This window comes from Saccopteryx leptura, chromosome 1 (assembly GCF_036850995.1).
Source record: "Saccopteryx leptura isolate mSacLep1 chromosome 1, mSacLep1_pri_phased_curated, whole genome shotgun sequence".
Taxonomy (NCBI): Eukaryota; Metazoa; Chordata; class Mammalia; order Chiroptera; family Emballonuridae; genus Saccopteryx; species Saccopteryx leptura.
In genome coordinates, this window is record NC_089503.1 from 105,502,821 (window position 1) to 105,519,401 (window position 16,581).

Genomic DNA, 16,581 nt, shown 5'->3' on the forward strand with positions numbered 1-16,581 from the left:
ATTTATTGGTAAAGATGTAACAATGTGATGTTGAATATGGAATTTATTTGAATTTTCCCACCAATTTCTTTTTTCTTTGGTTAGAAGTGCTAATTTGTTCTTCTCCAAAGCTTCTCGTGGGTTGTTAGAAACCAAAAGAAGTCACATTTCTTTCAAAATGAGTCTTAAATGCTGGTTATTTTACAAAATTTAATCTGAGGAGTATTTTTAGCTTTGACAGCTGGTTGATCTGTAGCCTGTGGCTAATGAAATGAAACACTTTTTTGTTTCATGATCATGTGTTAAAGTCACCCTATAATTTTGTTACTTTTGATTTAAGAAAGAATGATTAAATCTGAATGAAGATATGAAAAATGAGCTCTTTGGTTATGCTCTAAGGCAGTAAATCAAGTCTTTTGGTTTTTGAATTGCAAATGATGTGGGTATGGAGTGTGGGCTCAGCTTCTGCACTGAAGATGCTGATAATAGTGAGGGAAGAATCTATCCTCTCTGATTCTGACTCTTAGACCTAAAGGATAGCAGTCAGTTAGTGTTACCAGGGATTCAGACTGAGAAATATCAAATTAAGATAGTCACAGTCAAATAGTCTCTTTAGCATTGTCGGATTTTGTGAGGAAAAATCTGTGTCTGCAGAGGAAAAAGCCTTGTACATATACTAACAAATTAATGGTGATTTTCTTTGGGTGATAAGAGCATTGGTGATTTAAAATATATATTTAAAAATATTTTTATAATCATATTTTACTTTCATTATTTAGCAAAATAAATAACCACACTAGGGGCTGTGGATATTGAAGCTTTGGAACTGTCAGGAAGATCTCTGGTATGCTTTACCAACAACACTGAGCATGCTGTGACTTGATCTCTGGTTTCCTAGCTATAAGGACAAGAACTTCAACTAAAAATTGGGAGATAGGGTTCCTGTTAAATTAAGTAATTTTGGTCATTATTTTATTTTATTTTTTTTAATAAGTTTTTTTTGTTTGTTTGGTTTTTTTTGTTGTTTGGTTTTTTTTTACAGAGGCAGAGATAGACAGGGACAGACAGACAGGAACAGAGAGAGATGAGAAGCATCAATCATCAGTTTCTCGTTGCGCGTTGAGGCTTCTTAGTTGTTCATTGATTGCTTTCTCACATGTGCCTTGACTGTGGGCCTTCAGCAGACTGAGTAACCCCCTGCTGGAGCCAGCGACCTTGGGTCCAAGCTGGTGAGCTCTTTGCTCAAGCCAGATGAGCCCACGCTCAAGCTGGGGACCTCGGGGTCTCGAACCTGGGTCCTTCTGCATCCCAGTCCGACGCTCTATCCACTGCACCACCACCTGGTCAGGCTCGGTCATTATTTCTAAGACTACTTCTGTGTTCTTTTTGCAAACTAGATCTTGATTGATTCAAATAAATGTCATTTACCTATTACAAGCTATGAGGAAAGACTTTTTTTGAGAGAAAGAAGCATCAGCTTATTGCTCCACCTAATTGTGTACCCATTGATTGCTTCTCATATGTTCCCTAAGGCTTGAACTGGTGACCCTGGGGTGGACCTAGGGACCCCAGGACTGAGCCCAAAGCCTTACACTTCAGAAGGACACTGTATCTAGTGCGGCTGCCTGCCAGGGCAAGGGAAAACATTTTTTTTTCTTTTTTTAGTGAGAGAGAGAGAAAGAGGGGCAGACAGGAAGGGAGAGAGATGAGAAGCATCACCTCATAGTTGTGACATGAATTGGGAATGAACCTATAAAGGAACAGAATCAGAAACATTTGAAAATGATTAGAAATAAAACAGGCCAAAAGAATGGAGATTACTGATACTGTGCTGGTAAGATTTAAGGATCACTGTCTTTCTAATCAGTGATTCAGGACTGCTAGGAATGCCCCTGCCCACAGGTAGTCTCTGGTACCTTTACTGGAGAAACAAGACTTTTATCCAAACCTCAACAATAGGCAAATTATTTGGTTCTATTTAAATTTCCATTTAATTTTTTAACTCCTTTCCTGAATAGTCTGTTTGCCACAGCAGCATCCTCTTTTACTTCTGCAATTTAAGTAATTTTTTTTCGCCTGACCAGGTGGTGGTGCAGTAGATAGAGCGTTGGTCTAGGATGCTGGGATGTAGGTTTAAAACCCCAATGTTGCCGGCTTGAGGGTGTTATCACTCACTGGCTTGAGCTTGGGATCATAGACATGACTCTATGGTTGCTGGCTTGAGACCAAGCTCACTGACTTGAGCAAGGTGTCAAGGCACATATGAGAAAGCAATTAGTAAACAACTTAAGTGCTGCAACTATGAGTTGATGCTTCTTATCTCTCTTCCTGTCTGTCTGCCTCCCACCCCCACCCCCATTCCCTCTCACTAAAAAAAAAAAGAAGAGGGTTCTGGGACTCAATTGCCATTGTGTGTTGGGGAAGTTTCCTCATAGGATAATTCTCTGACACAAGCTGGTGTCATACAGTTGAACCCAATTTTGACACTGTCTACCCAGAGGTTGCATTGGATTCCACAGGTAGAGGGCTTTATGCTACAGCACTGCCCCCCAACACACACACATACTTCACACACCAGTCCCAAGTCCAGATTGTTAGTGTACTTATGACCTGCATGTTGTATATTAGAGGTTCCCACGAACCTTGTTGGAGTTTAGTTTGCTAGAATAGTTCACAGAACTCAGAAACAATTGATATGTAGATTACCAGTTTATTATGAAAGGGTATAACCCAGGAACAGCCAGATGGGATAGATGCGTAGGGCCAGGTGTGGGGAAAGGGTGCAGATCTTCCCTGCGCTCTCCCAGCACACCGCTTCCCCGGTATCTTCATGATTCACTACTCATAGGTTCTCTGAACCCGTCCTGTTGAATTTTTAGGGATTCTTCATTACATAGCCACGATTAAGTAAATCATTGGCAATTAGTGATTGACTCGATGTCCAACCGCTCTCTCCTTCTTAGAGGTCTGGGGTGGGACTGAAAGTTCCAGCCCTCTAATCCATGGTTAGTTCATCTGGTGACCAGCCCTCCTCCCCCATTTTTAGGTGTTTTCAAAAGTTACACTATTAACATAAACTCGTTTGAAAGGGGCTTATTATGAATTACAAGACACCCCTTTCCCCTTCATGGTTTTGAAGTCATTTCAGGAGCTAAGGACAAGAGCAGTAATATTATAACAAAAGATGCTCCCATTGATCTTATTGGCTGGGAAATAAGAATTTTGGGAGCTGTGAGCCAGGAACCATGGACAAAGACCAAATATATATTTATTATAAATTAATATCACAGTTATATTTTCCATCTTTGAATTTTAGTTAACATTACAGAAACTCTTGTGCTATCTTTTTTATTTTATTTTTTATTGAATTTATTGGGGTAACATTGGTTAATAAAATTATATAGATTTCAGGGGTACAATTCTATAATAAACATCTGTATATTGTATTGTGTGTTCACCACCCCAAGTCTTTATATTTTTTATTTAAAAAGTGTTAAGACTTTATTTAAATTTAAAAAGGTTTAAAATTTTCCGTGTGTTGCCTGACCTGTGGTGGCGCAGTGGATAAAGCGTCGACCTGGAAATGCTGAGGTCGCCGGTTCGAAACCCTGGGCTTGCCTGGTCAAGGCACATATGGGAGTTGATGCTTCCAGCTCCTCCCCCCTCCTCTCTCTCTCTCTCTCTCTGTCTCTCCCTCTCCTCTCTAAAATGAATAAATAAATAAAATAAATAAAAAAAATTTTCCGTGTGGCTCTTAAATATTCTGATGGTTTCAAGATAAAAGAATGTAATTATTGTTTGAACTGAATTATTTAACTACAGAAGTATCCTACAGTTTATAGAATGTTCCATTGAATTAATTTTATTATAAGCACAGTACCAACATGATTTTAAATGAAATGTATTAATATTCTCTTATAAGCACCTGTGATTCTGTGGTATATCCATATTGTAAGCAACTGAATGACTATCGTTTTGCTTATACTTTATTTTTTTCATAATCTCCACTCTTACAATTTCAATATCTCAATTTTATTGGTCTTTTGCTGTAGGGGTTCCCATGTCTGTCAGTTCTGCTGAAGGAGATAATCGGAGTGCTATTTCTGTGCCCTTTGTGAGGTGTGGAGTAACCCCCATGGCTTCATCAGCAGAGACTGGGTCTCTTCACACAGCATGTGTGTCTAGTCATGCCCTCTCCCTCTCGAATGAGACGTGATCATTGGAAGGAGGAATAGTGAGCAGAAGGAGATAGTTTTTCGAATAGGTTGCAGATTCATGCTGGTTTCAGAAGTGTCTGCATGGCTAGAAGGACTGAATACCCAAACTAGAGTCAGAACTTCCTCAAGCTTACACAGGTTTTAGCTGGGTGAGTGCATGTCTCCCATGTACTCGCAGGAGCCTAAATAATACCCCAACCCAACACTCTTACCTGAGTGGAAAGAGCACAGGTAACGCCTTCCAAGGACCGGATGCTTGCACTTCTGAAACCCCGTGGGAATGCTGAGAATTGTAATCGATATTCCTTACCTGGAAGGACCTTTGTCATTACTGATGAAGGATGGTCCTTTCTCCACTGCAGATTGACATCAGTAAATGCCATTATTTAGTGGATTTGGACACCATGAAAGAAACACCCCGGGAGCCAAAATATTCATCCAATCGAGAAGACTGGATCAGCTTGGCCTCCAGACCATTCCTTGATGCGTCTAGGTATGTGGCTTGAACCCTAAGAGATGTGCTAGGCTGAGTAAGGGTGGATATTAAATCTGGGACTGAATAACTTCTAGTCCTGGGCTGATGCTAGTAGCCACCATTTTACTTTATTATTATTTGGACCCAAGCACATCTTCTGTCCTTGTCAAGTTTTTCGAGAAATCTAAAAGAGTGTTCTCTGTCTCTCTAGGCATCAAAACACAAAGCATATTCTGGTATCATCCATATAAAAGAATCTAAGTAAACAGACAGCTCCATGAAGAAAATACAACCAGGTGTTTGACACTGATTATTTTCAACAACAATTTCAGCTATTTTAACTAAGAACATTCTAATCGTTAGGAAGATTGACCATGTCCTTTAAGGAGCTGGAAGTTCACATCCATTATTTTTAGGCATGAGGCTCAGTCAGAGATGAGATAGCCTTACTAGATCAGGTCTTGGCTCACAATTAGTGACAAGGGAGGAGCCAGGGCATTCAGGTGGGAGTGAGTTGGAAGGGTCAGGTTGTCTGTAGGCAGAGGTCCAGGCAAACAGACAGTTGAAGTGAAGGAGGTTCAGGGAGGCCTGGTGGGCAGAGGCCAGGCCCCAAGAGGTTGGGCAGAGAGCAAAAGCAGAAGAGCAGGTCTTCAGAGGCAGGTCTGGGACTCAGAGAAGGAGGAGAATGTTTTCAGGAGGCGGGGTGATGAGAAGCTGCTGATAAACCAGGTGAAATAAAGTTGTCCACTGGATCTGGCGGCTAGTTGGTGGGGAAGTGGGGACTGGAGAGACTGGAGGGGTCAGAGCCAAAGCAGAAGGGCGAGAGTGGGGAAGGCAGATACAGACAAGTCTTTTGAAAAGTTTTGCTCTAAAGGGAAACAGAAATAGGGCTATAACTGATGGTAGGTGCAGGGAAGTGATGACTAGAACAGATTTTTGTCCTTAAAAATATTTTTTATTATGGTAGCATATATATAACAAAATTTGCTATTTTAACCAGTTAAAGTTCAGTGTCATTAATTATATAAATATTTACAATGTTGTACAGCCGTTACCATTATCTTTATTTATTTTAAGATTTTATTTATTGATTTTAGATAGTGGAGGAAAATAGAGAGAGAGAGAAAGAGAGCAAGGAGGGTGGGAGGAGGAGCAGGAAGCATCAATGCATAGTTGTTGCTTCTTGAATGTGCCTTGACCAGGCGAGTCTGGGGTGTCAGACCGGCGACCTCGATGTTCCAGGTTGACGCTTTATCCACTATGCCACCACAGGTCAGCCACCCTTATCTTTTTTTTAAATTGAGATGTAGTTGACATGTTATCTCCATGTAAGTTTAAAGTGTACAGCATGTTGGTTTGGTACGTTCATATATTGCAATATGATTACTACAGTACCATGCACATATTTGTCATTTCTTGTGTTGAGAATATCATTCATTATCTATTTCCAAAAACTTATTCATCACCCCAAATGGTTCCTCTTTTTTTTTAAATTTTTTTAAGATGAGGAAAATACAGTCATATTTATTTGCTGATGGAAATGATGTCTCATAGTGCTGAAAACTGAAGGTGTAGGAGAAAGGAAAGAATTATTGGAGCAGTGCCCCTGAGTAGGTGAGAGACAAACAAGTACGGGTACATTTTAGATAGATGTACAGAAGGGCATCCCCGAGCAGCACTGTGCAGTATAACTTCCTGCATCTGCACTGACCAAGATGGGGGCCACATCAGCTAGGAAGTACTTAAAGAGTGACTAGTAAGCCTGACCTGTCGTGATACGGTGGATAAAGTGTCGACTTGGAATGCTGAATTTGCTAGTTCAAAATCCCTGGCTTGCCCAGCCAGGGCACATATGGGAAGTGACTACTAGGAGTTGATATTTCTGTTCTTCCCCACCTTTTTCTCTCCCTGTCCTCTCTCTAAAATGAATAAATAAAATCTCTCTCTTTTTTTTTAAGTGAGAGGAAATAGATTCCTGCATGTGCCCGACCAGGATCCACCCAGCAATGCCCATCTGGGGCCAATGCTCTGCCCATCTGAGGCCATGCTTGCAACCGAGCTATTTTTACCACCTGAGGTGAAGGCTCCATGGAGCCATCTTCAGTGCCCTGGGCCAATGCACTTGAACCAGTCAAGCCATGGCTTCAGTAGGGGGAGAGAAAAAGAGAAGGAGGAGGGGGAGGAGTAGAGAAGCAGATGGGCGCTTCCCCTGTGTGCCCTGACTGGGAATCAAACCCAGGACATCCACACGCCCAGCCAACACTCTACCACTGAGCCAACCAGCCAGGGCCTCAAGCTAGATTTTAAGGGCAGAAGTAAAGTGTAACTAGATCAATTTGAATAAGCATTTATTCAACATCTCTTACATCTAAGACTAGACTGTGTGTAGACAAGGCTGTTGCCTTGGGTAGTGTATAGTACATGTGGGGAGATGCAACATAGTTCAGAGAAGTGCTATTGGTGAGTAGGAGGGAGCAGTTAATCCCAGAAAGGCCAGGGTGAGAGGAACTAAGGAATACTTCAACAGCAGGTGTCATTTGAGGATTGCATTGGTGACAGGAGGAGGTGGACTTAGAGGCGGGAACATCGTAGGTATAGAAACAAATTAGGAGGCTATTCTGGTTGATGATTAAGGTAATGAGGGAGTGGATGCAACTGTAGAGGAGAGGTGTATTCAGGAATTGCATCATTTTCGAGAATGAGCAGGCCGCATTTTAGATCCAGGAAGCCCATGACTTTCCCCAGTGGCCTGTGTCAAGCTTTTAAACATTTCCTTTGCTGTATTACAGGTACATTGCTAGTCATTGTTATGAACTGCTTGCTCTGGCTAGGCTGGTCCTTCCTTGGCCAGGATCTTTTGCAGGTTGAGTAGAGCTTCCTAGAGAGGCCAGACTGTGAGTTCATGTCATTGTCTATCCTGTCCCTCCTGTGGTCCTTTGGCTGCGCTATGCCACTAACCGCAGAGCATACCTCTGCTGTAAGAGTGGGAGGACAGGGCTATCGGGCAGTGCCTTCAGAGGTCTTTTACTTCCCATAAGTCAGCGTTCTTTTCACAATCATACGCTGAGAAAGAACTCAATCAGTTGGTTTTAGAACCAAAACAGTGTAGTTCCCCTGAGGTGTTCAGAGTGCAGTGAAAAGCACAAGGTCAGAGACGCGCGTTTGATCCTGGCTGCATGCTGGCTGTTCCTCTGATTCCCAAATTCCCTTGTCAGTAGAACAGGTAATTTTTTCAACTTGGAGTGAAATTACAAGGATTAAATGACAGCAGAAATACAAAAGTTTTTCATTGTAAAGCATTATATAAATAGCATGCCTTTTCATTAATTAGCAGGCATCCTAATGTTACGAAATTATACTGATACTCTTTACATTTCTCTTTCTCAGTAGTTCATAGTATATATTGATCTAGCTGCAAAAGTGGCTGGATCCTACAGCCCACTGGGCCACAGCTGTCTACAGTTGTCTGTACCATGACGTCCTCATGCTGCTGACTTGCTGTTAGAGGCTGTGGCCTCGGAGCTGTCACTCTGAGATGGTGCACAAATGCCATTGGGAGCTTAGTCCTGTTCACTAGGACTGTTCCAGGACCTCTGTCATCTTGAAAAAACAGTTTTTGTATTTTAGCAATTTATATAACAAGGAGAAGAAATGTTGCCACTAGCATGTAACGGTTACTCATGTCTTAGGTCCTAGATCCTAGACTGAATGGGGCTGTGGGGCTGACTGTTTCAGCTATTTCTGAGGGCATGAACTTTTAATAAGCCTTTTCCATTCTTTTTTTTTTTTTTTTAATTTTACAGGGACAGAGAGAGGGATAAATAGGGACAGACAGACAGGAATGGAGAGAGATGAGAAGCATCAATCATCAAGTTTTTTTTTTTGTTTTTTTTTGTATTTTTCTGAAGCTGGAAACGGGGAGAGACAGTCAGACAGACTCCCGCATGCGCCTGACCGGGATCCACCCGGCACACCCACCAGGGGCGACGCTCTGCCCGCCAGGGGGCGATGCTCTGCCCCGACCAGAGCCACTCTAGCGCCTGGGGCAGAGGCCAAGGAGCCATCCCCAGCGCCCGGGCCATCCTTGCTCCAATGGAGCCTCTCTGCGGGAAGGGAAGAGAGAGACAGAGAGGAAGGAGAGGGGGAAGGGTGGAGAAGCAGATGGGTGCTCTTCCTGTGTGCCCCGGCCGGGAATCGAACCCGGGACCCCTGCACGCCAGGCCGACGCTCTACCACTGAGCCAACCGGCCAGGGCCAATCATCAGTTTTTTGTTGTGACACCTTAGTTGTTCATTGATTGCTTTTTCATATGTGCCTTGGTCATGAGACTTCAGCAGACCGAGTAACCCCTTGCTCAAGCCAACGACCTTGGGTCCAAGCTAGTGAGCTTTTTTTTGCTTAAGCCAGATGAGCTCGCTCAAGCTGGCGACCTCAGGGTCTCAAACCTGGGTCCTTCCACATCCCAGTCCGACGCTCTGTCCACTGTGCAACCGCCTGGTCATGCGATTAATAAGCCTGTAATATACCACACATGACCTTTTTAGTTGTTCATTGATTGCTTTCTCATACGTGCCTTGACGGCAGGCCTTCAGCAGACCGAGTAACCCCTTGCTTGAGCCAGTGACCTTGGGTCCAAGCTGGTGAGCTTTGCTCAAACCAGATGAGCCCGCGCTCAAGCTGGCAACTTCGGGGTCTCGAACCTGGGTCCTCGGCATCCCAGTCTGACGCTCTATCCACTGCGCCACCGCCTGGTCACATGACCTTTTTAGAAATGTAAGCGAGTTTGTTTCTCAGATGTTTGTTTCTAAATTTTTTTAGTGCGTGACAAAAACAGAGAAAGAGAGAGAGAGAGAGGACAGATGGGGACAGACAGAAAGAGAGATGAGAAGCATCAATTCTTCGTTGTGACTTTTTAGTTGTTCATTGATTGCTTTTTCATATGTGCCTTGAGTGAAGGGAGGCTACAGCAGAGCGAGTGACCCTTTTCTAAAGCCAATGATCTTGGGCCTAAGCCAGTGACCTTGGGCTTTAAGCCAGTGACCTTTGGGCTCAAGCTGGAGACCATGGGGTCATGTCTATGATCCCACGCTCAAGCCAGTGACCCCGCCCTTAAGCCGAGTAAGGCCACGCTCAAGCCAGTAACCTCAGGGTTTCGAACCTGGGTCCTCTCTGTCCCGTTCCAGTGCTCTATCCACTGCGCCACTGCCTGGTCAGGCTGTCTCTAAAATGTAAATCTTCATAGTAGTTCACTTTGAGGTCATTTCTTTTTCGCCATTATTCATCTATTTGTCCATCTGATATCCGTTCAATCAACATATTTTTCGAACACTGCCAAGCACCATGGTGGGCCTTAGCTATATCGTGATGAACAGTACACACAAACTGCCTGTCCTTTCAACCCTACAGTACAGTGGAGAGGCTGATATCACACAGAAACCATGGGGTCATGGCCCTGGCCGGTTGACTCAGCAGTAGAGTGTCGACCCAGCGTGTGGAAGTCCTGGGTTCGATTCCTGGTCAGGGCACACAGGAGAAGTGCCCATCTGCTTCTCCACCTTTCCCTCTCTCCTTCCTCTCTGTCTCTCTCTTCCCCTCCTGCAGCCAAGGTGCCATTGGAGCAAAGCTGGTCCAGGCACTAAGGACAGCTCCGTGGCCTCCGCCTCAGTTACTAGAATGGCTCTGGCCACAGTGGAGCGACACCCCAGATGGGCAGAGCATTGTGGCCTGGTGGGCATGCCGAGTGGATCCCAGTCAGGCACATGCAAGTGTCTGTCTGATGGCCTCCCCGCTTCTAACTTCAGAAAAATACAAAAAGAAAAAAAAAAACCCATGAGGTCAGTATGTATTTGCAGCTGGTGTGATGTGCCTTCAAGGAGCAGTGCAGCAACTCTGAGAGGAGGGGCAGTGGGGGTGCCTGAGGCTTCTTGCTGTGACCTTAGGCCAACTCGTTAGGCAAGGTTGGAAATAGGAAAATATTTATTGAATAGCAATTATGTCCTTGTGACAGAGCTAGATTATGTAAGGGGTATAGAAGAAGCAATTGAAGATTTTGCTCTTGAATAACTTACAATTTTGGTAGTTAGACATATGAAAACAACTTGAAAATTGTATTAAAACCTCAGGAAGTGCCTGACCAGGTGGTGGCGCAATGGATCGAGTGTCAGCCTGGGACGCAGAAGACCCAGGTTCGAGACCCCGAGGTCGCCAGCTTGAGCGCAAGTGCATCTGGTTTGAGCAAGGCTCACTAGCTTGAGCCCAAGGACGCTGGCTCGAGCAAGGGGTTACTCGGTCTGCTGTAGCCCCCCAGTCAAGGCACATATGAGAAAAAAACAATCAATGAACAACTAAGGTGCCGCAATGAAGAATTGATGCTTCTCATCTCTCTCTCTCTTCCTGGCAGTCTGTCCCTATCTGTCCCTCTGTCTGACTCTGTCTATCACAAAAAAAAAGAAAAGGAAAAACCTCAGGAAGTGCCAAGTCTTATGCTAAAACTTCAAAGAAGGGAGAGATCAATGGAGGCTAGAGTGATATATATTATATCATTCAAATCAGAATGCTTTTATTTTATTTTTTGTGTTTTTCTGAAGTGAGATGCAGGGAGGCAGAGAGACACTCTCGCATGTGCCCGACTGGGATCCACCCGGCATGCCCACCAGGGGGCGATGCTCTGCCCATCTGGGGTGTTGCTCCATTGCAACCAGAGCCATTCTAGTGCCTGAGGCAGAGGCCATGAAGCCATCCTCAGCGCCCAGGCCAACTTTGCTCCAATGGAGCCTTGGCTGCAGAAGGGGAAGAGAGATATAGAAAGAAAGGAGAGGGCGAAGGGTGGAGAAGCAGATGGGCGCTTCTCCTGTGTGTCTTGGCCGGAAATCGAATCCAGGACTTCCACACACCAGGCTGATGCTCTACCACTGAGCTAACTGCAAATTAGAATGCTTTTAAAAGTAAATGTGGCCCCACCCTTAAAAAATTTAGATATGTGATCCTCCTACTTTACTCGGATCAGAGTACAGGGGCTTGTCCCAAATAGCAGGACAGGAGAATGGCATATTTAGATACAGTTCTCTGACACCTAGTCCACGTTGACCAGGTGGGTTTGCTCAGAGTTCACTTATTTGATTTAATTAATCATTTCTTTTTTTCATTTTGGATTCATTCCTGAGATTATTCTCAGCTGTCTGAAAGGGAAGCAACCAGGATAGTTTGAAGACAGAATCAGTACCTAAAAACATCATACTCTGACCTGACCAGGTGGTGGCGCAGTGGATAGAGCGTCAGACTGGGATGTGGAAGACCCAAGTTCAAGACCCCGAGGTTGCCAGCTTGAGCGTGGGCTCATCTGATTTGAGCAAAAGCTCACCAGCTTGGACCCAAGGTCACTGGCTCGAGCAAGAGGTTACTTGGTCTGCTTGAAGGCCCACGGTCAAGGCACATAGGAGAAAGCAATCAATGAACAACTAAGGTGTCGCAATGAAAAACTAATGATTGATGCTTCTCATCTCTCCGTTCCTGTCTGACTGTCCCTATCTATCCCTCTCTCTGACTCTCTCTCTGTCTCTGTAAAAAGAAAAAACAAAAACAAAAATATCATACTCTGAATGTGTATGTCAGTAGAAACTCAGCTCCAAAGGGAATCAACCAAAGGGCATTATTGTGACTTTACTAAAAGCAAATTTAAATCAACCAAAGAGGTAAATTAAACTTCTCTTTATTGACCCTAAGACCTCATCCAGTGGGCTTCTTTTTACTCTTCCACGGATGCTCAGGGTTTCTTCTCCATAGATTACATTAATGATTCTACTCTTTCTTTTTCTGACTGGTGTAAATTGAGGAATTCTGAATATCTATGAATATGCGAAGAGGCTTGTGTTCTGTTGAAACTGTTTAAAGGTAATCAAGGCCTTGACTGCTGGACTGTGGAGAAGGACTCACTGAACAGTACTGACTATTGTTAGCCCATTTGGGAGAGGAGAAGCCAGAGGCTCATCCATTCTTTTCTTGACAGGCTTCTCCGCTTTATCAGAGGAGCAGAGAACCCAGATCCCATGAGTATGAGAGAGGATGCTGGCCTAAAATCTTAATAACCATTTTCTATTCGCTCTTTGCATGTAGCTGGTACCATAGCCTCAACATGCCAGGTCTGTATCTGGCTAATTTTATAAAGGTTTATCAAATTTTGTGTCCATCTCGTATTATATACTTTCTAAAATAAAAGAGGATTTTTTCTTTCTTTCTTTTTATTTTTTTATTTTATTTTATTTTTTTCTTTACAGGGACAGAGAGTGAGTCAGAGAGAGGGATAGATAGGGACAGACAGGAACGGAGAGAGATGAGAAGCATCAATCATCAGTTTTTCGTTGCAACACCTTAGTTGTTCATTGATTGCTTTCTCATACGTGCCTTGACCGCGGGCCTTCAGCAGACCGAGTAACCCCTTGCTTGAGCCAGCGACCTTGGGTCTAAGCTGGTGAGCATTTTTTATTTTGCTCAAGCCAGATGAACCCGCGCTCAAGCTGGCAACCTCAGGGTCTCGAACCTGGGTCCTTCTGCATCTCAGTCCAACACTCTATCCACTGCGCCACCGCCTGGTCAGGCTTTTTTCTTTCTTTGAAGGATGATATAATTGCTACTTGTATAAAATAGTTCAACAAGAGGCAGATGGAATGCCTACTCTGATGTTCCCCAAGAGAAGTGAAGGGGGAGTGCAGTGAGTCAGCTGCTCAGCAGAGGGCCCGGCTCAGGTGGTGGCCTGTCAGCTGAGGGTTCTGTGGGATCGTGCCTCTCCAGGGTATTGGGTTGGCCTCCTCAGCAGCAGGGGCTCTTGCAGCTTGGGAAACAGGTGGGAGGCCCTCTGCCGCCTTTCCCTCCTTCATCATGGGTCCTCTCTCTGGCTGGCTTTGCCTTCACCTTTGTATTTTGGATTGTGAGATTTTATTCTTATTTTGGAGCAAATTAACCTCATCTCACTGAATTTTAGTCTTGCCTCATTAGGGGCTTGAGATAATTTGGGGAGACTTAAATAGGGCAGAACTTAAGAGCTTTGCAAATTCATAATTATATGTAGAGTAGATGTTGGTAAGGAGTTAGATGTTTGCTTGTGGCTGGTGCAGTAGAGGGACATTTCCCATCAGAGGACACTAAGAGGGGGCCTGTGCTGACAGCTCAGCTGCTGTGTAGATCTTTTCACTGAAACTGTGCCTTCCCTTTGAGCCTCCACACAGAAGTGACCCTAGCAGCAATGAGGCCTGAGGAGTCCACAGCACCTGTGTCCATTTTGGTCTTATGTGGTAGTCTGATTGGTGCCTCCCAGTGCCTTGCCAAGCATAAGCAGAACTATTCATTTCTGGAAGATAATAAGATCATTGGAGTAATCACTGTAAAGGGCAAGTTAGTTGGAAGCTTTTGTTCTAGTTCAGTGGTAGTCAACCTGGTCCCTACCGCCCACTAGTGGGAGTTCCAGCTTTCATGGTGGGTGGTAGCGGAGCAACCAAAGTATAAATAAAAAGATAGATTTAACTATAGTAAGTTGTTTTATAAAGATTTATTCTGCCAAATTTAGCAAAAATCCAACATAAAGTACTTGGTAAGTAATTATTATTATATGCTTTAACTTGCTATAACTCTGCTTTATAAATTTTATAAAGTTACTTTCCTACTTTATAAATCACCATTACCGTGGAACTGGTGGGCAGTTAGAAAATTTGACTACTGACAGGGATACAAAAGTGGGCGGTAGGCATAAAAAAGTTACTACCCCTGGTCTAGTTATTGCTGTGTAACAAATCATCCCAAACAGCGATACAAACCAACTGCTGTTTATTATTGTTTTCTCTTAAGGTTTTGGGGCTGACTGGGCTCAGGGAGGTAGTTCTTTAGCTCTCAGGGTTCTTATGCATTGGCCTTCCAAAGGTGGTCAGGACTAGAGGCATCAAATGCTCTCTCACGTCTGTCTGTCAATGCTGTCTTCACTAGATCTCAGCTGGGGCTGCCAGCCAGAACACCTGCTGTGGCTTCTCCTTGTGGCCTGCGTTTCCACACAGCATGGTGGCTGGCTCCCAAGAACTAGTACCTTGGGCTGTATAATGTTTTAAATATATTTTATTTATTCATTTTAGAGAGGAGAGAGAGAGAGAAGAGGGGAGGGGCAGGAAGCATCAACTCCCATGTGTGCCTTGACCAGGCAAGCCCACGATTTCATACTGGTGACCTTAGTGTTACCAGGTTGACACTTTATCCACTGTGCCACCACAGGTCAGGCTGTATAGTGTTTTTTTATGACCTGCCTTGTAGTTCACACAGTAACATTGCTGCCTCTTTCTGTTCACTTACAGCAAGCCACTGGAATAGCTCTTGTTCAAGGGACGTAACCTTCCCTGTTGATGGGAGGAGTGTGGAAGCATTTATGGACATGTTTTAAAAACCACCACACCCCTTTTGTGCCATTCTTCATTTGAATGGGATATTCTTTAAAATTTTCCCTTTTAAAGGAGATTTGTTTGAGAAGAGACATATGGCACACAAACCAGTCCAGCAGGTGTCTCCGTCTGCATCTTCTTCCTGCCTGCTGGAAAGGGAGACTCCACTCTGGCTGAGTTTGGTTGCAGGCCAATAGTTTGAAAGGCTTCAGGTGGTGTCTAGACCCTTGGGATGAAATTAGTTCTCTCCTGGACCAGTAACTGAAGTGAGCTCGTCTCCCCCTACACACCAGTCATGGTGGTGTTGACAGTGCCTTCCTCTGTGCTAAGAATGCTGAGCACCTGTGAGGACGAAGAGGTCCAACTTCCTTTGCGGTTGTGACTCTTTATTAGTTCTTTGTTCTGTACTTGGTTCCTTTATCAGCTTTAGCCCATCTGTCCTCCTGGTCCCCATCCTTGCGATAGGTTCCGGGACACGTTGGTACTTCACTCATTGTGTTCTTCAGCCGCTTAGTCATTGAGATCTGCTGACATTTTAAAAGAAATAAACCATTTTTGTTTTTCTGAAGCTTAGAAAATTTGTTTTCCATTTATATAAAATTAGTTCTGTAGAAAGCGACTATGTACAGACCACCTGTGCTTGACGTTCGTCCCGCAGAGAGTCTCAAGTTTGAACACTGTGTGCCATGTTAGGACTGCACTGCTGTTAGCCGTCACCGTTGGAGGTCTTTGTTCTAAGTTCCCTGAGTCTTAGAACCACACCTCTTGCTGATTCCCTACAACTTCTAGCACACAGTAGTGTCCCAGAAAATGTTTATTGATCATTTGATGCATTTTATCTTCTATTTATTTTGTTTTATTGATTGATTTTAAAGAGAAGTGAAGAGAGAAAGAGGTAGGGGAGGAGTGGTAAGTATCAGTTCGTAGTAGTTATTTGTATGTGCCTTGACGGGCCAGCCCGGGTCAGATGTATTCACACCATAGGTCAGGACTACTTCACATTCTTAGAACTGGACTTATGTCAGAGTAGAAGGGAGAAAAAGGTGAAATAAGAATTTCTCCAGAAACTTTTGATGCCCTTATTTGGCAAAATATAGACTGTTGAGTTATTTTAAAGCATCCTTATTATTTATCTCGTCTCTTTAGAGCTTGCAAGCATCATCTGCTGGATGTGGCCTCCAGGGTTGCACAGTTTGTTGCATAGAAGCGAAGCCCAGAGGAGGATCCAGAGAGCAGGGCAGGCACCTGGACACTTCCAGTGTTTTCTCCACAGGAGTGGTGGGTGGAGCGTGTAGTAACTTCACATCCAAGTAGCTGTCGGATGGAAAAGAGACAGGGAGTATAGCATTTCCCCAGCACACTTGGTGGGACTGAAGTTCAGACAATGGCCAGTTGCTTAACTGCAACTTTTTCTCAATCCTCATTCTGAATATTGGCTAAAGGTGACTGGTCAAGAGGTTGTGATGTTGTCAGATGATTGGCCAAGGGCCACGAG

The 16,581-nt window shown here is 44.0% G+C and overlaps 1 protein-coding gene across 7 annotated transcripts in view; it reads left to right on the forward strand.

Moving 5' to 3' along the window:
* The window catches only part of ALG9 (ALG9 alpha-1,2-mannosyltransferase), a 71,082-nt gene that overhangs the window by 39,121 nt on the left and 15,380 nt on the right, over positions 1-16,581 (forward strand). For 6 of the 7 annotated variants that reach the window (XM_066373244.1, XM_066373274.1, XM_066373234.1 and 3 more), the window contains one exon: positions 4,559-4,689. In XM_066373244.1, the coding sequence (XP_066229341.1) occupies positions 4,559-4,689 (131 nt within the window). Of the gene's footprint in view, positions 1-4,558; positions 4,690-16,232; positions 16,483-16,581 lie in introns of those variants that run through there. The other variant, XM_066373254.1, reaches the window with a different exon arrangement.